Below are 24,073 nucleotides of genomic sequence, written 5' to 3' on the forward strand. Positions count from 1 at the left end.
ACACATACACATACACATACACATACACACACATACACATACACACACGCACACACACATACACATACACATACACATACACATACACATACACATACACGCGCACACATACACATACACGTACGTACGCACACATACACATACACATACACATACACATACACACACACGCACACACGCACATACACATACACATACACGCACACATACACATACACACACGCACGCACACACATACACACACACACGCACATACACGCACGCACACACATACACTTACACACACACATACACTTACACACACGCGCACATACACGCACGCACACGCACACACATACACATACACACACAAACACACACACACTCACACACACTCACACACACACTCACACACGCACACACACTCACTCACTCACACACACACACACACACACATGCACATACACGCACACATACACATACACACGCACGCACACACACACGCACGCACGCACGCACGCACGCACACACACACACAAACACACACACAAGCATGCACACACACACACATGCATACATACATACACTCACAAACAGCCTTTTTGGGTTAACTAACTATTCTTCAAATAATTTGTATTCAAATGAATTCACTATACACACAGTCTATGCCAGTACACTGAGGTTACCATTGGCAATTAAAATTATTATTAACAATACAAACATTCAAAGTATGTTTCCTATTTTTTAACAGTATATTGTTTTCCATGAATGATACAAGTTTTTTTCTGTTGCTTGTTTTCTGTTGCTGCACAATATTTACACCAGATTCTCTGTGAGTTATTATAAGAATATGTCGATGGTAATTAGCATATAAAATGTCTCAGTGTTAGTTAAATATGCCTCAGGCCATAGTGTTATCGTTCATTATGTTCCATTAGTCGCACTACTTAACAGGGGAGTGAATTACAGAGATCTACAGGAGGAACAGTACACACAGAACCGCACACTTTGGTGAATGAAGCTGGTGTAAGGGCTTGCTGTGCTCCCCTGCGCACACTGTGTCCCTCTGCATGCACTGTGTCTGCCTGCCAATGCGCAGTATGCTCTACACCCCCTCTCCACTAGGGGGCCTGCTGCTTCCCCTCTCGCTGCCTCACTGGGTCCTTTGGGTCCACCGCGCTGCCTTTCTGTTGGGGTGGTCTGCAGTCCGCTCGCTGCTTTTCTTCATTTCAAATGGCTGCTCCAGGAAAACGAGATGCCTTAGAATGGAATGTGAAAAACGTTGGCAAGGATGCGTTTTTTTAGTCATTTTTTTCTTTTTTTTTGTGGGACAAGTGGGAGGCTATTGATTGTGTTTGGAATAGAGGACGTGAGAGGGTTTTTTTTTTTTTCATATGAATTGCTTAATGTCGGGCAATCGGCAAAGCAAGACGAGCTTTCTGCCACCAGTCAGTCTGCAGCCCCTCATGCAAACACAAGCCTCCTCTCTGCAAACACAGTTCCACGGAAGTATGGAAGGTACCGGAACAGGGCTGCGGTTCTACTGTGTGATGCTCGCTGTTGCAGTTTTCCTAGATTTAATTTGTACAAAAAATAACAAATGAAGGGAGAGTGATTTGACAATTCCGTCTGGAAATAATAAATAAATAAGTAAATAAATAAATAAGTACGCCAGCGCTGATGTGGGATTTCTCGATAATGATTAAGTGCACATGCTATAAATACGAATTTAGGAGGGGAAAAAAAGCCGAGGGCCTTGTTCAGACAGGCAGAATAAATAAATAGCACCCCGGTGTGGGCTGTATACACATGTATCTACTCTGTGGGTGTCAGCATATTCATGGCACCGATGATGCAGTGTTCTCATTAGGCAGTCTGGGCTCCATCGCCCGTTTGTAAATCCATCCTTTTGGAGCTGTCACAGGGACCCAAATTCACTTATCCCTACATCAAACTTCATGAAGTTGAGGGCGCTGGCAATCGATCCATGCTCCAAGGTGAAAAACAAATTACAGTACGCCATTTTAGGCATCGATAGTCGCAGGGCAGTGTGCGTAATGCGCTGACCTTAGAGTTTCAGAGTAAAAGTGCTATTATTTAAATGGATATTCGGGGAAACGCGGAGAGATCTTTCCGGATTTGGCACGGCTCTTTGACCCGCCCTTGCATGTAGATATAACCTGTTTTGTGGTCTTGCATAGCGGTTTCCCTTTCTAAACACATGCAAATCTGTGGACAAATTCTGTGGGCAGTTCGGCTTGGTGGCTTGGTGAATTAACCCATAATCCTCTGTTTCCTCCTTCTTCTCCTCTCCTTTTCCTCCCACCCTCCCGTCTTTTTGTTTCTCCCCACCCCCCACCCCCCCAAAACAAATGCACAAATCATAATCTCTGAACGTTATGAACATAAAAAACACACGGTGATACCAAAGCCGGAAACGCATGTGTGGCCATGCCCCACAAAATAGGCCGCATCATCGAGGGCAGCCCCGCTGACCGCTGTGGCAAGCTGAAGGTGGGAGACCGCATCCTGGCCGTCAACAGCTGCTCCATCACCAACAAGTCCCACTCCGACATCGTCAACCTGATCAAGGAGGCCGGGAACACCGTCACACTGCGCATCATTCCCGGAGACGGTGAGGGTGGCTCCGGCAGTCCCGGCCGTTGGTTATTCCAGCTGTGATTTAGGCATGGGGTCAATGGGATGTGGATTGGTAGCCGCTTTTATTTTATTTCAGAACATTTCTTGGATCAGGTTTCTTTATTTGTATTCATCCTCTCATGAGGGGAATTAAAAGGGTAGATATACATTTTAAAATGTTCTAAAAACCACCATTTTGAAGAGTGCGTCATTATTCTCCTGAATAATGTATGTGGCTTACCTGTCTGTAAGGCCATATAGGACTATCGATATTAGCAATATTAGTCAATTGAGAACTATTGGCTTCCATTTAATCTTAAATGGGCACTTTTAGTCTGAAGTGCGTGTTAATATTTGCCACCATTTAACTTTGTGACTTCAAACGTATTACCTTCACTCTAAAAATAGAGTATTCTTATTAATTAACTGTATTTGCAAAATATATGCTAACTAATACACAGTGCTTTTACCTGCAGAAATCCTTTCATTTCAAATGAGATTAATGTGAGATGGGAAATCATCCCTCCATGTTGGGGATTTTGTTGTGTCTAGTAACTGGTAAAAGATCAAATAAATAAATAAAGCCCTGTGTGTTAGCTGCATCTCAACAGCAGCACTAATTTGCCTCCGAAAGAAGCAGATGTGTTTTTATTCATGACGGCATTAATGCGCCTGCCCGTCTCTGATTGGATGAAGTGTTGAGAAGTTGAGATCAAGGCTCGGTATTCAGCCCTGTAAGATCTCTCAGTAGGGCCTTTCAAACGCAGCTTCATTAATGTGGGTGGTGTGGGGCGGGACTGAAGAAAAGCCGGATCGTGCCCGACTGTTAAGCCATGTGTTAAATAGACCTTGGCAGTCTGCGATTTTGAAACTCTCAAAGGAGCTTGCTTTCTATAGAAGGTTGAATGTAAGTAGAATGGGCAGTCATAGAAGAATGAAAATGTGGCGATGAGGTTTCTATGGAAGGCTATGTGCTACTAGAAGTGTTTATTCCAAGGTTGGCCAGTCTGAGCTCCTCACAAAGGAACTCATTAGGAATAATGCAAATGGGAAAATAATGAGTGACCCTACTGCACAGGGTTGCTGGGAGGGGAATTTGAATGGCAGTGAATGATGGAATTCAGCCGGTGCTATAATGCCTTCGCCTGTGTGAGAAGGACACCTACGCGGCAGTGGCAGTGAGGAGGAACGTGAGGGACAGACAGCTGGACCACGTGACCTCATGTGAGCCTTTGGGGGGGGCGGAGAACGCATCGCGGTTTCTTGTCCTCTGCGACTTCTTAAATGGAGACGCATTACGGAGACTGACGACGGTTCATTGCGTTTAATTTCTGCCGCGGATAATTTGAAGAGCGAAAACATGCTGCCATTACCGCTGGAGTGGAATGAAGAAATGTGGCTAACGTCCTAGGACAAAAAAGCTATTTAAAGACGAACCGCTCTGCTGCCATTGCATCATCACACCTTGGGTCTCCTCCACAGTCGCTGTCCGCTGGATTGGAATCGAGTGCGCTCTCAGTGGAATGGCGATTAGCCTATGGGATGTCGGTAGAATACCCATTAACCAATGGGCTTTCAGGAGAACATCACATAAACAATCACGGGCTGAAATAGTGATTAGAGTGCGGCGTTTGAGAGGAATGGGGAATAGGCAGTAGGGTCTGTCTGGAATGCAGAATTTACTGTGGTGTAGCCAGTATGCTGCAGTCTGGCCCAGGACGGGAGGCTGAGGAGAAGCTTCCCTTTGGGGGATAGTGTGATGGATATTTTGAGTGTGTGTCTGGCTCCGTTTTGAGCTAGGCTTTTGAAGTATTCTTTTGGGCTTTGCGTTGTGATTGACAGTGCAGTGCTGGTGATTACAGAAACCTATGTGCTATGTAGCAGTAGAGTGCGGTTGTCAAAAGATAGCATGTGGGTGTTTTCAGTGGTAATGACATTCTCTGGGGGTGTTAGTGCTTTCTTGTCTTTGGAAAATAACAAGGTTTAGCAAGTTTTATGTATTTCTTTTTTTAGTAGCTTCCAGAACAAAGTTGACTTTGATATCCCTTTATAGTTTTGATGTTTGAATTTAACTGCCACCAATTAACTCAACTCGTAGGAAGGTCATGACATGTGCATTTAAAACAGAGCATATATTCAGGACATATATATTCTCTCATCAGAGTCCTCCAACGCATCACTGTTGACCAACGCTGAGAAGATCGCCACCATCACCACCACACACACGCCTCAGCAACAGGCTGCGCCCGAGGTCCCAAGGTGTGCCCCTAGCCTTCTGTCAGCAGGCATAAATATTATATACAGTATATATATAGTGTACATTTATGTTTATGTGTTATGTATAATATGTGATAGTTGGGTTGGGCATTGTTTTCAACACAATGATGCTTATGTCACTGTTTGTGTTTCAAGTGTTATTTGTACTATGCAAGTTTTTCCAATAGTTGCCAATCAAACACCCCCATTGGGAGTGTTTACTGTTAAATTTCATGCAAGTTTTTTCTTTTCTTTCAGGAACAACACAAAACCAAAACAGGAGTCGTTTGATTTCAAAGCCCCACAGGCACCTCCTCCGCCTGCTCCCACACAGGCTCCTCCTGCACAGGTGAGGATCAGATCCCCCAAATCTCTCCGTGTTCTCTGTTCCCCAATGTGCCAGGTGCCTAATGAGCCATGGCTGTAAAGGAAAGCTAAGGATAGCTCTTTACCTAGCACAGCCATTCTTAAAGCCTTCCACGTTATACGCTTGGGTCTGATCTTCGGAATCAGACCTTGTTGTAATGCCCTTGTGGTTCTTGAGAAAGTCCCAAAATATCTGACAATCCTAAAGAATCAATGATTCATTTGATCTTCAGTATTGAACAGTCCTATTGATTCAGCGTGACTTTCCTAGAGGCGGTACCCGCCTTTTATACTGAAACTTCAACCTCTTCACCAGATGGCCGCCATGTTGTTGACGTTTTTGTGCAATGCCTGTCCTTTTCCCTACAGGACCCAGAGTTGTATTCAGTTGACCTCGAGCGGGACAATAAAGGTTTTGGATTCAGTCTTCGCGGGGGCCGCGAGTACAACATGGACCTCTACGTCCTCAGGCTGGCTGAAGACGGGGCAGCTGTCCGAAATGGAAAGATGAGGGTACGTCTGATGCAGATATAACATTTAGCTTATGATGTGCACTCTTTGCACATAAAAAAAATATATATATATTTTATATATATATATATATATAACATTGGCAGCTCTCTGAATAAAAAAAGCATTTCAGCATAAAATAGGTCAGTTCAGATGCATTTGATGTAAATGCTGATGAAATGCAGTGTTTTAACCAATCCAACGCAAGGATTCTGTTCTGGTGTATAATCTGCCTGGAGACCACGAGGAGAGGATGTATGGTTGATTCTGTTACTGTAATTATGAATCTGAAATGCAATTGTAATTGGAAGTAATAAATGATAATGGCAATGAGACTTATAATGAGACTGTTTGTTCTATTAGCGACGTGGTAAATGCAGTACGTCCAGGCGCTGTTCATTGTCACCAGTCCTTTTTGTCTCTGGGTTGAGCTTGTTAGATGAGATATTAATAGTAACACAGTACAGTGAAGCATGCAGACGTGCTTCACTGTTTCAGTGCAGATGGTATTCCCATGGCACACAGCACTGACAGGTTTGAACTGGGAAGGGGGGGCCTTCAGCTTACCCGCACTGAAGAAACCAACATCGTTGTCAACGGGCGCCTTTCTTCCACGCGCATAAATCGAGCTGAATTCTCTGCACAGCGTTGACTTGCTCTTTCCCCCCCCACCACTCCGTATCACAACACAGGTGGGAGACGAGATCCTGGAGATCAACGGGGAGAGCACCAAGAACATGAAGCACGCCCGCGCCATCGAACTGATTAAAAACGGTGGGCGGAGGGTGCACTTGGTCCTCAAGCGGGGGGATGGCTCCGTGCCCGAATATGGTGGGTCAATCTACGAAAACTTTCCCTTCTCTCCTGCCTTCACCCCCTGACACGCTGCGGTGACTTCACTTCCTTCACGCGGGCCTTCTAGTATCTACAGGCTGGGCGCTGGGCCTCCTCGTTCTCTCTGTCTTCTGCTTGCTTCTCTGAGGGTAGAGTATAAGGAGGAGCCATCAGGCCGGCCACCAGTCCTGGCCGGAGGATGAGAGATTTCAAAAATTCCTAAAATTGAATATCATGTGTTCTATTGCTCTTCAGATTTCCTCGCTGAGTATATTTTTTATGTTGGGAAAACTTGACACGTTGCATTTCCTGTGCACCACTAAACTCCAGAAATGCATCCTGTTCAATAAAATGTTCTAGCAAATGAGGCGTAATTAACATATTTATACTATTTATTGAAGTTGAATGTAAGATATTGAATTACGTTTTGTCGAAAAGGTTATTAAATGAAGATCATCCTTATGCTTACTACCATTTCAGTGGGAAATAACATTACTGTATAAGCTATGTCAAATTTAAATTTCACAGTCACGAGTCATGGAATTACTCTCACCTGCTGTCATTGTCATAGATAAGTGCTACTGTATATTTCAGATTCTAACAAATCTCTGATGTATCCCTATCTTCACATTGCATTTATTAACCAAAAAGTACATTTTACCAGTATTTTTTCTTTACCTACAAAGTCACAAATTGTCTAATCTCCCATGAAACATTTTTCCTGAGTGTTGCTGCATGAAATGGTCTTATTTATAGATTTTTTTGTTTGTTTTTGAGACCCATTTTCCATAATATTTATGGAATTTTCATTTCAATTGTATCATTCTGTTGATCACAGTTAACTAAATACATTCTTGTTTTGGATTATTAACCATTTAAAAGTTTTCACTCATGTAATTTTGTTGGACCAAGAATGTACAATGAAATGTTTGTCTTTTCCAACACCAATATGACATCTCTGTGAGGTTGTATATTTTTATACCATTTTGTACTTTTTTTTTGTTTTCATCATTTTGACAGCCCCCAGTGATTTCATTCTTTGTGTTATGTAAACTGTTGAAGTTGTGTGTGTGCATCTCCCTGTGTGTCTTCGGGGGTTGTTTCTCTGCTGCTGGGCTGGTTTTGGGTTCTGGGACTCTCTGTTAACTTACAAAATTTTTCACTGAAAGTGGGGTGTTTCCTGGACAATCTTTCTCTTTGAAAATGAATAAATAAACACCTTTTTCCATTAAAAAAAGAAAATCAAGGGATAATTCTTCTTTCTTCCACCTGTTGTTGAGGATCTAAACCTTCTGCCTTTCTCTGTTTTCTGTTTTTGTTTTCTCTCCTTCCCGTTTCGCTGGTCTCTTCCACCTTCCCTCAGCGATGGTAGCTCCTCATCTCGCTGCATGTATGAGAAATGACAAGCTGGGGGACCCTTGTTTCTACCTAACGGGCCAAAATCAAACTACGGTTTGTAGCTGAAGTCCGTCCCCTCGGTATCTGTGTGCTGTGGCCTGACTCACCTCATCACCTGTGCTGTGCTTCATGCAAATGAATCCATTCACCCAGAATGCACTGCAAGCCCTCTTTTTTTGCCAGCCGCTGTCACGCTGCCTGATAGGAATGGATTCATGCATATCCACCTCCTCGCATTTGACCTGTGGGACCAGACCATCCCACTGCTGAAATGCGAATGGCTTACCGGTTTTCAATCTGCTTTTTATGTTACTGGACATTGTTTACTGACCAATTTATTTTGTTTATTTATTTAGCATTTCTCCGCTCATATGTTTGTATATATATATATATTTATATATATATATATATATATATATATATATATATATATATATATATATATATATACATATTTATATATATACATATATATATTTATATTTATATTTATATTTATATTTATATATATTTATATTTATATTTATATTTATATTTATATTTATATATATTTATATTTATATTTATATTTATATTTATATATTTATATATATATATATATATATATATATATATACCACCCTTTCTTCAACTGTAGTCCTTGCCATTACACCGCTTCTTAGTAATTAGTAGTAATGGCACATCCTATAGGATGTTATTGAAACACAATTCAAGTTAAGTTTAAAAGCTCCACTGCTTCACTTTCATTAGAATTGGCTGCCTTTATGTTCCCATTTAATCCACTGGAAAAATATGTAGTGTGAGACCAAGGAGGAAATGCATAGGAACATGTCCCTTCCAGGATGCATTGTGGCTGCAACAGCGAGTTTGCCTCAGAATGTTTTATCCTATTACTTGCATTCCTTTGTGCGTATGTAATCTTAGGGGTATCAGATATGGAACATTAAATTATTTTATCAAATGATCATCAAATTACATATTCGGATTTGAAGTTATATGAAGTAAATGCTGCTATCTTTAATCGGGGACAAGTATTCCCTATGGCCTTTAATCATTTACATTGAGGTCTTGGTGTTCTTCTTTACGTTAAACAGGTGTCACACTGATAACTATCTCTTACATGTCATTTTGACAGAAGACATGCATATACATGTATTTTTTTACATTAGTTCAAGGTATGTATCACATTGACATTCTTTTATTTGTTTTGTTGGAACCACTCACATAAAATATTAATTGTCATGTGCATGGAAGTGCATGTGATACATAAATACTAACTTGAAGACTGAAGAAGATTTCAGGTACTCTTGCATTTTACATTGGGAACCAGATACCTCACAGTCAAATAATAAGATCTAGGTAAATAATGTAGTTAAATCAGAGGGCCAAAGGGAGAATAACGGGCACCTACAGCTGTTGTGAGTTTAAGGATAGATAGAGGAGCAATTGCAGTTCTAATAGAGCATGCATGATATTCAGTATGTGAACTCCAGGGTTAATATTTAGAATTCCATATTAAGCATAGATAAAATCAGTGGCATATTTATGAAAGTTGTGGAATGTGGAATCAGATACTATCCCTTGGTTTTATTTTCTCAGAAAACCAACATAGGTTCCTTTTATATGACAAAAAAAACATTTTCTTCTAACAGCCTTGGTTGTTCCACGAGTTGTCTTGCATCATAGCTTTTGGCTCATAAATACTAATATTTTACCATCAACAGTGCTGTTTTATTACATTTGATCAAATATAAATAGTGCCTGATAGTACCTGCAGATGTTAACCCGAGATCTGGCTTAACAATTCAACAGCTTGGTGTTCATGATGCAGGAAGAAATCACTTGTACACTCTGCAAAAATTTCTCATTTGATTTATCCACCACCACCTTATGTATGTTGCAGGCGCCAACTATGACGGCAACGGCCCCCCCGCCGGTACACAAAATGTTTCGGAAGTGAAAACCTTGCCACCAAACAGCCGACTACCCGCATTATCGGAGTCCAGTTATCCACCAGATCTTCACAAAACATCACGAACCGAGGACAAGAAGAAGAAGGAGACTGCGGATAAGAAGGAACAGGGCCGGCACTCCAACCATCACCACCAACCGCACCACCACCACTCCCACCACGGCAACCACGGGAGCCACGGCAACCATTCCAAATCCCGACACCACTCGCCCGACAAGAAGGGCGCGCAGAGGCGGCGGGGCAGGAGGTCGGACGAGAGCAAGAAGAAGGAGGAGAGCTCGGGGAAGAAGAAGCCGGAGCACGGCCACCACCGGAGGCACCGCTCCCCGGACAAGCGGCGCAGCGGAGGCGGAGGCGGCGGCCACCACTACACCGCGGACAGGAGGCACGGCCGGAGGCACGACCGCTCCCCGGAGAGGAGGCCCCACTACGCCTCGCCCCGCCGCAGGGGCTCCCTGGACCGCCGCAGAGACCCCTACGGCTCGCCCTACCGGGACCTCTCTCCCGACCGCCGCAGGGCCAAGTCCATGGACTGGAAGAGAGACCTCTCCCCGGCGGGGCCGCGGGGAAGGCCTATGGAGAAGACCAACAAGGAGAGCCTGAAGGAGCCCGAGTCCATCCCCAAGGTGGAGAGCTTCCTGAAAGACCTCCCTGAGGACTTCCCCCAGGCGGACAGCTTCTTGAAGGACCTGCCGATCCCAGAACGAGGCTACGGAGAGGACCCCTTTCCGAGTGACGCTGTGGGCGTGGAGCCCTTCTTCAAGGAGGACACGCTACCCAGGGGCCGCACGCTGGAGAGAGCGTTCAGGAACAACCTGCTGGAGGACGAGTCGCCCGAGGCCAGCGATAGAGATGAGAGGTTCGCACGGGACAGGTCGCCCGAGAGACGCTACAAAATCGACAGCCTGCTCAGGGAGACCCTGCCCGACAGAAGCAACAGAAGACCGGACGTGAACGCGCCCAGACTCAAGGAAACCTACGACACGCTGAAGTCCAACTCCAGCCGAATCTCCAAACAGCTCCCCGAACCCAAGAAAAGGATCTACAAGGAGAGCCACAACGACCTCAGCATCTGACCCAATGCCCCAGCCACTCTTCTCCAGAGCCCTACATATGTGGAAAACATGGATCCTGGATACTAACTTATTCATTTGACATTCCTGTGTCCCTAGACAGTGTAACGTCAGAAGTACTATCATTTTTTTAAATTTGTTTTCTTTTTGTTGTTGTTGTTTGTTTCATTTTTTTCTGTTAAGCATAATACATTTATCAAAATTTTACAAAACAACATGAAAACAATTATGTGCCTAATAACACCATAAATGAAGTCTTTGTTTGATGAAAGACAGGCTTTTTTAACAACTGTCTTACCTTTTTTTCCTCCCCCAGAGTCCATACATGCACCAAATGGCTACCGGTAACTGGTGTTCAGATATATGCTGTGCATGTCTTAAAGGTTTTGATGTCTTTTTTCTCCCCAGTGCCACTGTTTTTTAGACATTTGACCAGAGTATAGCACAAGCCTGCATTTGTTTGTATATTTTTGAGAGTTTGCAGTATGTGTACATTCAGAAGTGACCATTTTAAAGAATGAAGGGAAAAATTAAAAATGAAAAACTATGATGGTAATGCTAAAAAAATAAAATAATATATTCAAATTATCCTTGCAAGAATCTGTTGAAATGTTTAAACTCTCTTCACAGAAGTGTGTGTGTGTGTGTGTGTGTGTGTGTGTGTGTGTGTGTGTGTGTGTGTGTGTGTGTGCGCGTGTGTGTGTGTGAGTATGTAAGTGTATGTGTGTGTTTATATGCGTATGTACATGTGCCCGTTTCCTCAGATGTCTACTGATCGATCACTGTTTATCCCCACTTTCCACCAACTACTTGTGTAAGGAAAAACCTGACCTTGCCACTCAAGACTCCTTTTTATATTGCTTCAACTTTACCATAACATGTCACAGGAAACGTTCTAGACAATGAGCCAAAACAGATTACAATGGCTTCCAATGTACAGGAAAAGGAAGATAAAAAGGCCCTACAGTCAGTCTGCAGCTCAATGCGTCTCCCTGGACTGTGCTGTGTATGGTTCCTAAGTGTGTATGCTGGGGCAATATAAAGCAATCAATAAAATCAAAGCCAGTCTGCTGTGCTGTGCCTATATAATTCATCGTCAGAAAACTTAAGTAGTGTGAAGATTTACAGGTTAGATTAAAATTTTATGTATGCAAAAATTTGTCATGTCAACATTGAAAAATATGAATTTCTTATAAGGACAAGCAAGGCATGTGATTATTATTGTTTTTTTTTGTAATTACTGTTGTTTTTGTAACAGTCAGCCTTTTTAAAGAAAGATTTTTTTCTCCCCTTTGTCATTAGCTGGTTTGAACGGCTTGTTTTAAACCAGCAGTGTCCAATCTTTTGTTTTATCCCACCACTAATGCATCTGATTCAAATGATCAAGGTCTTGTATGAAGACCTTGATTACTTAATTAGTTTCATAACATGTCATAATGCTGGGATAAAACATAAAATTTGAAAATTCTGTTCAAGTTGCTCTCGTCCGACCTCCTGCCCCGCCTAAAGTCTCCCATAATATCTAGACTTAGCTTACAAAATATATGAAACGCTTCAGTTCCTTCCAAAAAATGATTAATTTGTACCACATTTTGTGCATCCATGGACCAACCTCCATATATGGGGCGACATTGACTCTGGAGGTAAGAGCAGTCGTCTGGCAGTCAGAGGGTTGCCAGTTCGATCCCGTCCTGGGTGTGTCGAAGTGTCCCTGAATAAGACACCCAACCCCCAATTGCTCCTGACGAGCAGGTTGGTGCGTTGCATGGCAGCCTATTACCATTGGTGTGTGAGTGTGAGTGTGTGTATGAATGGGTGAATGAGAAGCATTAATTGTACAGCGCTTTGGATAAAGGTGCTATAAAAATGCCAACCATTTATCATACAGGTAATACTTTTCTTGTTTTATCAAAGAATGGCTGTTTGCATACTTTATAGCTAAATTACACAGATTTATGGATTATTACATTTCTCAGGGGCTTTAATTTTGAATGGAAATGAATGAATTGGTACTGCTAGGTGTTGCATCGGCAGAATACAGGTCTTTCCATGTATCCGTGGTGACTACACTGATTACGCGGCAATCTTCCATTGGGTCCAAACATTCACTTTTTAGCTGTCTGTGTTCTTATATATTCATTTTTATTTGAATTCACAGAACTCTATAGATACAGTCTCATGTTACTGAGCAATGTGATCAAATTAGAATCTGCACCATGTCAATTGCTCCTGATCAATCAGCTGTATCATTGAATATACAGTAAAATACACATATTTATCAGTACAACAACAGCATATTTTGTGGTAACGTTCGCTAGCCCAGGTGTTTGCCTACTGCCTAACCTACTAAGCTAACGTTACCCAATCTAACAAAGAAAGCTATATGTTAGCTACCCAGGTAACATGGAATCCAAACCAAATCCTGACAAACCTAATACGCAAGCTAGCAATCCAATAATAATATATTCAATTCATATAGCCCTTCTCATTTGGATTTAAAGGAAAGCCCGTCAGCAAAAAAAGCTTGTCAGTAAAAAAGGTGTTTAAAGCCTGTTTTAAAAGCATTAATAGATGGGGCAGGTCATCAGGGAGGTGAGTTCCAGGGATGAGGGGCCCACGAATGCTAGATCTCCCATTGTCCGGAGTAGGGTAGGGGTTGACCTGGAACAGTAGGGAAAGGCTGGAGCAAAGGGAGCATGCCGATTCGTGGATGGTGGTGAGATCACTGAGGTAGGTGGGGCCTTTGCCATTTAAGACTTTATAGGTGAGGAGGAGGACATTGAAATGAATCCCATAGTGGACTGTGATTGATAGATTTGGCTGGGTGACAGCGCAGGAGACAGGAGGGCATTGCAGTAGTCAATCCTTAAAAAAATGAAAGTGTGAACCATCATTTGTTAGCATCAGGTTTGGAGAGTGATGACCTCAGTCTGGCTATGTTTTTGAGATGAAAAAAGGAAGTCTTACAGATGTGTTTGATGTAGGTTTGGAATGAGAGTGTGTGATCAAATTTAACGCCAAGGCTGGAGATGACAGAGGACAGGGCGATTGGTTGGCCATTGAGGGTGGGACATATGCTGTGGGTATTAGAGAGTTGTTTGTGTGTGCTGATCAGCATAGCCTCTGTCTTGCTACTGTTGAGCTGGAGGGAGTATGCCCTCATCCAGCAATGGATATCCTCTAGGCAATTGTTGAGGTTGGTAATGGCATTGGCGCTGTTGGGTTGAGTTTTAATGTACACCTGGATATCATCAGAGGAGCAGTCTTGGCCAAGTGGGAGCAAATGGATACGGAACAGGATGTGCCAAGCACTGATCCGTGTGGGATGCCACATGTCTCTCCAGTGTCATCAGACAGTGAAATATGGTACCGGTTGGTGAGGTAAGAGGAGAACCACTTCAGACCATAGTGTAGGTTTTGAGGATGTTGTGGTCCACAGTGTCAAACTGGGTGAGCTGTCAGCAGGTGAGTTGGATAAGAGCTCTTGGTTGAGGTTTGGCTCCTGTTGGTAAAATGGATGTGTTGAGATGTATTAATGAGTGTAGAGATGAACTATGTCTGGGTTGATGAGCAGACTCTGAGCAGAGGTGTGGGAATAGGATCAAGGGAGCAGCTTGTTGACTTGTATTGGGCTATAATCATCTGAGCCAACATTGTAACTGCTGAAAAACTGTTCGGGGTGGGACTAGTGAAGGAGTGAGGGCAGATGGGCAGGGTCACAGCTGCTGTGTTGGCTTCAATAATAGCTTTGATGTCTTCAACTTTGGACTTTGGAAGAAGACTAGATGGGCTTGCTTTCTTCTAGCAAGCTAACATGGCCTTGAATTGTAGCTACGCTGACAGTTTGTTTATGCTGCCATCTTGTTTCAGCTTTCTGAATATTCTGTGACCAGAACATGCGTTGTACGTACTATGTAAGGCATCTCGTGCATACATGTTTTAACAAGGTAAGACAGTCACTCTTAATAGAAAAGAGGATTTTAGCCCGGCCCTGCAGGTCTGGCAAAAATCTAGTCAAACCAAGTGGTGATGCAATACAACTCCGTATTTTCTAAATGTTATTATGTACTCTGTACTGTTACCTGCTAGGGGAATACATAGCAGAATTAATTTTGTATTCCTGACTTCATGTCTGGAATGTCTAATAATAAATGATTAATTTATTCACCAACATCCTTAGAATTAGTTACTAAAGTTAAAAACTTGCATTCATAAAATGTAATATATTTGCATATAAACTTACTTTATTTGAAATGTTTATCGTGGAACAAGCTCCTCAGAATTAAATTTACGGCCATCTCTCAAATACACAAGACAACACTGTGTAGCTTTTCACATGGAGTAAAATAATGATATGGCAAGATTTTTCTTCCATTACGGCACAATGCAAAGCAAACCGTATATATAAAAACAAAGTAACAATTATGGTTGTAAATTATGTGACATGCTGTAGTCAAAAGCCTCAGAATTCTTTCTCTCTTAATAGATTTAGTGTAGTGGAAGTCCTTGTATACATGGTGCAGGCTTTAAGTCAAGCCATAATCAGCATGCAAATGCTAGTAATGCTATTGATGTGACTTTAACTGGATTGTAACAAGCAGTAACTAAATCACTGAGGCAGTTGATAGCAGTTAGCACATACACTCACTTAGCATTATTAGGTATTTATTAGACTTGTTTTTTAGACGTATTAAGTCTGCTGCTGCTGTAGCTTACCTACTAGAGGTTTAATGCATTGTGGTTTCCGATATGCTCTTCTGCATACCACTGTTGTAATGTGTGGTTATTTGCATTATTGTCACCTTCCTGTCATCTTTGACCAGTCTGGCTCTTCTCCTCTGACCTCTCTCATTAGCAACGCGTTACTGCTCGCCCAACTGCTGCTCACTGGATGTTTTTTTTTTTTCTCTCGCACCATTCTCTGCAAACTCTAGAGACTGTTGTGCATGAAAATCCCAGGAGATCAGCAGTTTCTGAAATATTTAAACCACCTTGCTATTTAGCAACCTAGCAAGTAAGAAACAATTGCCAACAACACCTTGAGTTTTAGGCAAAACTGAACATTGTTGATATGTGAAAAGGTTTTGTAAGCTATGAAACGGAAGATTTTTGATGGCCATAATTTTACTGGACAGTTACCTATTATACGAAGGAAGGTTGTTAAGCTAGTGTTCTATGTAACACAGCAGCAAGACGCATAGACTATTACAGGAAAGCAGCAAAATGCATGAATACATTTAATGCATTTAGTGTTGCGAGGCTTTAACTTATGTCCATATAGCGGTTTCCATCATGATCCCACTGCTGTCTATGCTACGGTGAGCAGCATCCCATGAAATATGTCAACCCTCAGGAAAAGAACACATGGATTTTTAATCATAAGCTACATTAAGTGAATCGGAGCTTAAATTGTGGGAATGGAATTTCTGGGACTAAACAGCCTAGTTACTGCAAACATTGGCTAATGTTTGCCTAATTATCGCCATTCATTTAAAATAAACTGCTTTATAAACATACAACAATGACAGGTGACAATTTGTGTCGGCAAATTACTGTTACTGAAGCCTCCTGAACAAGGATTACAGATACTGACCTTCATATGCAGCCTGCTGTTGTCATGGAAACTTGAAACTGGATGTAGAGTCAGTCCTGATGAAAACCACAATCAGGTTTTCAAATCAAAATTTATTTCAGGCACATAGTTTTGAGAAGAAAAACACAAATGTAGAGTCAGCAGAATTAATTAAAAGCAGATTCATTCTGAAGATGTCCCCTATTCAATTAAAACATAAATTCATGTTTTTGTTTTTTAATTCAGTGATATATTGTGTTCATGTTCAAATTAAATGCACATTGCCACTTCACATTATTATAAATTCTTATATACATATTACATTAAATTAAAGATATTTAGCAGACGCCCTTATCCAGAGCGATGTACAATGAAGTGCAAATCAAACCCAGAAGCACTTGATTAGGTAGATCTGTACACCAGCAGATGTGGTCAAGAGGTTCAGCTGTTTTTCAGACCAAATGTCAGAATGGGGAAGAAATGTGATCTAAGTGACTTTGACTGTGGAATGACGGCAGACAGGGTGGCAGACAGGGTGATTTGAGTATCTCAGAAATTGCTGATCATCTGGGATTTTCACACAAAACAGTCCCTAGAGTTTGCAGGGAATTGTGCGAAAAACAAAAAACATCCAGTGAGCAGCAGTTCTGCAGGCAGAAATGTGTTGTTAATAAGAGAGGTCAGAGGAGAAGGGCCAGACTGGTCAAAGCTGACAGGAAGGTGACAGTAACGCAAATAGCTACACAAAAAACCAAACCTCTAAGTGGATATAGGCTACAGCAGCAGAAGACTTAATAAGTCTAGAGAATAAGTCTAATAAATAGCTAATAAAGTGCTCACCGACTGTATATTTTCTCTAGGTTGTTCGTATCTATCTGGCATTCATCCACATTGTTTAGCCACTGCCAGAAGCATCGTGAGGAGATATGAGGTGGCCATGCGTAATTTGTATTCTGTGAGAGTTGTGGTGGCACAAGGGTTGCTATAGCTACCCAGAAGGTCATTATCACTGAATTCTATAGGTATTTGTTTTGCTGAAACGTTGAATATTCCTAGAGCCGGATGTACTCACAATGCACTCCAGCTACAGCTGTGGCTATAACATATTGTTTGAAAATAATTTATTATATGCATTGTATTTTTCCTCATATTTTAGGAAACTATCGATAAGCAGCTGCATTTGTTGCACCCATAATGTAAATTAAGATCTTGCCGCATATGGCTACACATATGAATAATATTTAATAATATACACTCACCACTTTATATATAACATTTCTGCTTTATTACACCTACTTATTCATGCCAAATTATCTGAAGTTGCAGCTGACAGTTATAATCTATTCAGTCATAAATGCAGACAGTTCGCAAATTTTGCCTTTGCATAGAAATAGAAATATTTCATAGAAATATTGCACTTCATTTTTATTTCTTTTTTATTCAGTAGTTCAATAAATGGTGCTGTATTCTTTTTATTCACGATAAGTTCATCCATTAACTCATATTGTACTGCCCCCAACACCAGAAATCTTTTCAGGTACCGCATTTATTCTTGCTTTAACCCTTACATTTAGACATTTATTAGTTTATTAATTGATAAGTAAATGAAGCAAATATTTTCAATTAAGTGTGTCTTTCTAATGCTACTTTCTTTAGTTTGCTGAATAATAGCAATTTGCATTTTGACTTAATATCGTGTACTGTAGTCATCCCACAAAGTTGCCACTTTCTGTCCTTATACATTAGTTAGACTAGAGAGAGAGAGTTCATTTTCAGTGAAAAAATATGTAAAATGGAATGAAATCCCATAGGAATTCTATAAAAATGATTAGGATAAAACAAAAAGGTCAATCATTTTCGTATTTATTTTGCATCTAAACAGCAAGAATCTGCACTCTCTGTGCATCAAAAATTGTGATATGATCACAGAGACATACCAACTAGCTTGAAAATTGTACTAAGGGAACCTCCACTATGTATATTATTGGGTTATTTATTATTAAGACCGATCTGCTAAATAGAGATCTGTATGTTCTTCATGTTACCTATATGGAAAGCATAATCTAGTCTGGGGAACATTTGCTCCTGAGCCATATTTCATAAGGATAACACTGTCCTAGTGCTGGGTTAAAACAGGAACCTGTACCCGCACTTGCTCTTTTAAAGGAATCCTTGTTTGTTTGCAGGTTTACCAAACTGAATTTAAATTTCACATAACTTCAACGCATTTATTTTTTTATTTTTTTATTGTGGAATTCATCAATTGCACATTTGAGTTGGAACAAACTTGAACCAACACTAATGAGGGATTTATACAGAGCAAATCTTAACTGCTATTGGTATGTCCTTCAACAGATTAGACTTCTATATCCACCTACAGTAAGTACTAATTAATACCCCTATCATATTTTGTGTCATAATCCATTATTAGATCCAATGACACTGTGACTTCACACAAAGTGACCTTTCAGCACATTCAGCAGTTATTGTAAACAACCACCCATCTTATTTTACTGTAGTAACTGTAGTATTTTAATCTGTTGTTGATATTTTGTTTTTAATTTAATGATATAATTAACTGTATTGCATATGTGTGATACTTTTTATTTTATTTTTTGAAGACTAATTTATCCTGAGATTCTGAAAGCTATGCTTTGTTTTACTATATTAGCCACCGCAGGATACTGTATTAGTATGCATTTGTTATTTTTTTCTTTGAGGTTAAGTGTTAACATGAAACACAGATAAAAATATTAAAATTAAAACAGTGATTTAATGCTGCTCCGTGAGATAATGCTGAGCTGTCACTCAAAGGTCTTTAACAAGGCTTTGGACTTTATACTGAGTACATTATACATTCATAAAAATCTCACAGCCATCCTGTCCCATCTCCTGGCTCCCTGCCCTTTTCCCGAATCAAAAAAGGAAAGCAAGGCAAGTCATTTTCATCAAGAGCTTTTTATTTTTAAATTGCATCCATTACATGCATCTACTGTCACAATTAGGCTGGCCAGGTAGAGCCCAGTTGACATATATATATATTTTCTTCTAAAGAACCTCTTCTCATATGTACGATTACATTTCCTGTGCTGCACATACAGAAACGACATGGGACACAAGGACACAAAGTGCCCCCTATGACTGTCTTTCTGGTTAACCAACTGGCCTGTCAAAAACAAACAACAAAAAAAAAAAGATAAAAATTAAAAATTAAAAAAACAAAAACGTACAGCAAAGTTCTCTCAGTCAGCGCCAGCAGCCGTGGTCCGGTTTGTGAGCAGCGGGTCTTCTCGGGCCCCACGCCGAGGCGGGGATAGCGGTGGGTTGGTGTCTTACGCGGGGGACACGGAGGACACCGCGGAGGCCTCGGTCTTGGTGGTGGACCCTTCCTCCTCGCCCTCGAAGGGATTCTTGCCGCAGAACAGGGTGGTGATCATGCAGTTGCGGAACTGTTTGTTCATGCAGATGTAGATCATGGGGTTGTAGATTGACGAGCTCTTGGCAAAGAAGGAGGGGACCGTCATGAAGATAGGGCCAAAAGTGCTCCCCTGGTGAGTGAAGATGTACCAGGCCACGCTTGCGTAGGGGATCCAACAGACCAGGAAGGAGATGACCATGATGACGACCATGCGTGTGACCTCCCGCTCGGCCCTCTGGGTGGTCTCGGACTCCTGTTGCTGGGCAGCGGCCTCTTTGACGGCGCAGACCAGTCGGCCGTAGCAGAAGGAGATGATGGTGAGGGGAATGGTGAAATGAACCAAGAACATGTAGATGACGAAAGACTCGTTATTGACTTCAGGCTTGAGGGTGTAATAGTCAATTCCGCATGAACACTGCAGGCCCTCCGGGATGTATCTGGACCACCCGAACAGGGGAGGCATGGCACAAGCATTGGCCATAACCCAGGTGAGCGTCAAGCCCATGATGGCGTGGTTCTCGCCGAATCGGAAGTTGCTTATCGGCTTGCAGACGACCACCCACCTCTCGATAGCCAGGACGACTAGAGACCAGAGCGAGATCTCACCGCCGAGGGTGGCGAAGTATCCTTCAAGGTTGCAGCCCGTTTCGCCGAAGACGAAGTAGCCGTGCATGGACGTGTACATCGTGGTGGTGAAGCCGCCAAAGACCATGAAGAGGTCGGCCACAGCCAGGTTCAGCAGGATGTAGTTTAAGGGGGTCCTCAGCTTCTTGTGCTCGATGGTGACATAGAGGGTGAGGAAGTTGATGGGGAAGCCAGTGATAATCAGGAAGAACATGTAGGCAGCCAGGATAGAGAAAGCCCATGGTTCGGCTAGGTAGTACTGTGGGTATTCGAAGGGGCTCCTCACAACGCCAGTGGCGTTGGACATAGGGACGTAGAAATTAGGGCCCTCTGTGCCGTTCATGGCTGCGGTTTGCGATCAGTCCTTCAGCAGTGTTGTCTCGTCTGGCTGTACAGGAAAGAGATGGAGAGCGACTGATACCAGTGGACCCAAAGTCTGGCGAGCAGGCTTTAAAAACGTACCGTGGATTAGCTATGTGTTCAGTCAGCAGAAAATGATTTAGGCCAGTGAAGTAATCCAGTACCTACCAACTAGCATCTCACCTAGCTGATCAAGTAATTAAGGTTGCCCCTGTCTATATCCATCAGACTATAAGACTGATATGATTGAAAGTCTGAAGCCATGATTATGACTCGATAAAATCCTATCTGCATTTGCTGGGATCTTTATAGATGCCAGGCAACAAACCAGACTTCCTACCAAATCATGTCATATGTTTTTTATATATATTTATACAACTGTGAAATATTATTTCAGAACTTTCATCCTTAAAAAATGTAACTTGATTTTTCTAAACAAACTTTTGCTGTAAGTTCCCTTTTCTGTGCTAAATAACTGAATAACAATGACTACAGTACCGTTTCCTGGAATAGAGAATGCATTCAAAATAAGCACCTTACAGTGATACTTGTCATTTTTCACATTTCAATTTGACAATAATTTTTTAATCTCATCTGACAGCAACACAGCTGGCATATTCCTATTAATTAAAAGTGTTTTGTTGTCCTGTGTGTGTGTGTGTGTGTATGTGTGTGTGTGTGTGTGTGTGTGTGTGCATGCGTGGGTCAGTGTTAAGAGTGTAAAGAGTTTGAAGATGATGATCTTGTTGAAATCTTCATCTGGTGATGGGTTTTGAGTATTGCATCCCATGACCAAAAAGGAAAGTAAAACTGTGTGCACACTCTTTGTGGAATCGTTCTAATTAAGTTCTCCATGGTTAAATGAGAATTCTGACACAGTGAGGACACGTTTCATTAGCTGTGCATTATAGTCCTCTTACCATAATTTTTTTTTTTTAATGAATACACCATTTAAGGCTTTATACATGTCAAAACATATTTGTGAGAACTGGTGAAGATAAATTTTACATTTGCAAGTCATAAAGATATAGGCCAAGGTGAATATTGGGTAGTGTGCAGCCAAAAAGGTTCATTCAAATGATTAGAGCGTAGATGGATGTGGTCACTGTTATTGCATGAGGCTGGAAAAAATGGGTAACACATGCCCTCTACTGGCCACTTCCTAAAAATGAGCTCACTGCTATGAACTCTGAATAGGCAGCCATTTTCGATGGCTTAAGTCTTTTTCTGCATGTCGCCAACACAGTTTTCAACTCAGGAATGTATTAGTAGCTACCCGTCCCCAACCACCAAACATGTGAGCATGTGATGAGTTAAGCAATATTGTCCTCCATGCATGCTCTAAAGCTTCTGAGTTTTAGTGACAGATCAGTTTAACCTATTCATCTTTCTAAGAAACCAAAAATTTCTCCCCTAGTTCTCGAGTTCAACCAACTGGGCATAAGGACCTACCTTACAAAAATTGCAAAGAAGTCACGATTAATTTTGACCATTGAACACATTCTAAATGGAATAAACACAGGCTGCCCGCACATGATCACCACCGTCTCCCTTGGAGATTGTGATTGAGTGGATCATAGTAGGAAATCTTTCATACGTAACTAAGACAAGGTGGATGTTTTCGCTGTAGCGCTTTTATTTTTCACGACAAGTTCCTTGAGATCTGATGGTCATCACAGTTTTGCAGAGATTCATCGTGCCCTCTCTGCCAGCTGGACTGCAGCTGGTCTCATATTCCATCTGCACTGGCATATTCAAGCTGAGTAGATCCCAGCTGGCAGGTGCTCCTCCCATTGTCTCTGCATTGTAGTCGGGTGACGTCTTCCAATCCCGAGTGTTCCAAGCGCTTCACGTCCACATTGTAATGCCCTGTAAGTGCCACTGGACTTCTGGCTGGATCCAAACATGATGTGTTCGTGAGAACTTTATTTCTGATCAGGCATTTTGTTTTAAGTGTGTAAGGCCTCTGTAAGGCCAGGCCATAGTTTCTCCTGTGATTTAGTAAAACAAAATCTATCATTTCATTTTAGTGTATATTTTTTTGATTGGCCAGATAGTTTATTGATTGATAATGTATATTTTAGATATTACAGAAGTTGCTGAGCCTTTAGAATGGCCAGTATAGGGCCGTTCAATTTGTGGGCTAAAGCAAGAACATACATTTAAAGCAGTGATGGTATTCCATCAGTGGTTCTGCACATGTGTATTACCTGATTATTCTCAATTTCTAAAGCAAGGCAAATTCTAAATTTTTTCTAAGCATGGACAACATGAAACTGTGCCTTTGGAGGAAAGAAGAACTGCTATTTCTGTTTATAGTTGTGATAACTGCTATAAAATTACTGTGTATGATAAGTATAGCTTCTGGAAATATTTATTTACAAGCTTCTGTGGAGTTACTTGAACTCAAATTTCTTTCTACTGTTGCTGAATGATGCAAGTCTCCAGAAATGTTATCACCAAATATCTGCGTGTAATCGTTACATTCCAGCCAACAGTCACTAATTTCAACAAACCCTGGACACATCTGCTGGAAAAGTCCACACTTGCACTCAGTCAGTTTGTGGGTGTCTGTAATGAAGATCTATAGGTGGCAGCAAGTCCACAATGTGCCCACATTCCCCTGGAGTGCTCACATTTATATAATACCAAATTATCCCGCGATTGTCTTTGCTTTGCTTTATTTATTCAATTATTTATTTATTGTTCCAGAATGAAAGAAAACATACTTGTTCATTTGAATGACCAAACAGACCATTCACCCTCTTCTCTTTAAGAGTTTATGCCATGGATAGGGATTTGTTGTACTTGTAACTGATGGTCTTGCCTGTCTTCCGTAGATATTCTGCCAACCAGTCCAACATTGTGGTTGATATCTTTTCAGGGGCTGCAGAGAGCAAATGAGTAGGAGCAGAAGAACTGAATGATCAGGTACCTCAAGCCAAACATACAGTACCTGTCAACCTGTGTCATTTTGTTTTTCAGCAAACTTTGGGATGTCTCTGCTAACCATGTGACATCCCACATCCAAGGGAATATATATTAAGTTTTTCATACAGGCCATATTTGAT

The 24,073-nt window shown here is 41.5% G+C and overlaps 2 protein-coding genes across 15 annotated transcripts in view; one reads left to right on the top strand and one right to left on the bottom strand.

The window, feature by feature from the left end:
• magi1b (membrane associated guanylate kinase, WW and PDZ domain containing 1b) overlaps window positions 1-11,616 on the top strand; it is a 128,874-nt gene extending 117,258 nt beyond the window's left edge. For 9 of the 14 annotated variants that reach the window (XM_061218645.1, XM_061218651.1, XM_061218649.1 and 6 more), the window contains 6 exons: window positions 2,411-2,614; window positions 4,782-4,878; window positions 5,134-5,224; window positions 5,611-5,754; window positions 6,444-6,582; window positions 9,887-11,616. In XM_061218645.1, coding sequence (XP_061074629.1) covers window positions 2,411-2,614; window positions 4,782-4,878; window positions 5,134-5,224; window positions 5,611-5,754; window positions 6,444-6,582; window positions 9,887-11,031 — 1,820 coding nt within the window. In that variant the 3' untranslated portion in view covers window positions 11,032-11,616. Of the gene's footprint in view, window positions 1-2,410; window positions 2,615-4,781; window positions 4,879-5,133; window positions 5,225-5,610; window positions 5,755-6,443; window positions 6,583-7,948; window positions 8,038-9,886 lie in introns of all 14 variants that reach the window. The other 5 variants (XM_061218656.1, XM_061218658.1, XM_061218661.1 and 2 more) reach the window with 2 other exon arrangements.
• Window positions 11,617-19,932: 8,316 nt separating this feature from the next.
• On the bottom strand, window positions 19,933-21,016 carry rhol (rhodopsin, like). The gene has a single exon (XM_061219174.1). It carries the CDS (start codon window positions 20,983-20,985, stop codon window positions 19,933-19,935), a length of 1,053 nt encoding a protein of 350 aa, XP_061075158.1. The 5' UTR covers window positions 20,986-21,016.
• Window positions 21,017-24,073: the final 3,057 nt, after the last annotated feature.

This window comes from Conger conger, chromosome 14 (genome assembly GCF_963514075.1).
Source record: "Conger conger chromosome 14, fConCon1.1, whole genome shotgun sequence".
In the NCBI taxonomy this organism is placed as follows: Eukaryota; Metazoa; Chordata; class Actinopteri; order Anguilliformes; family Congridae; genus Conger; species Conger conger.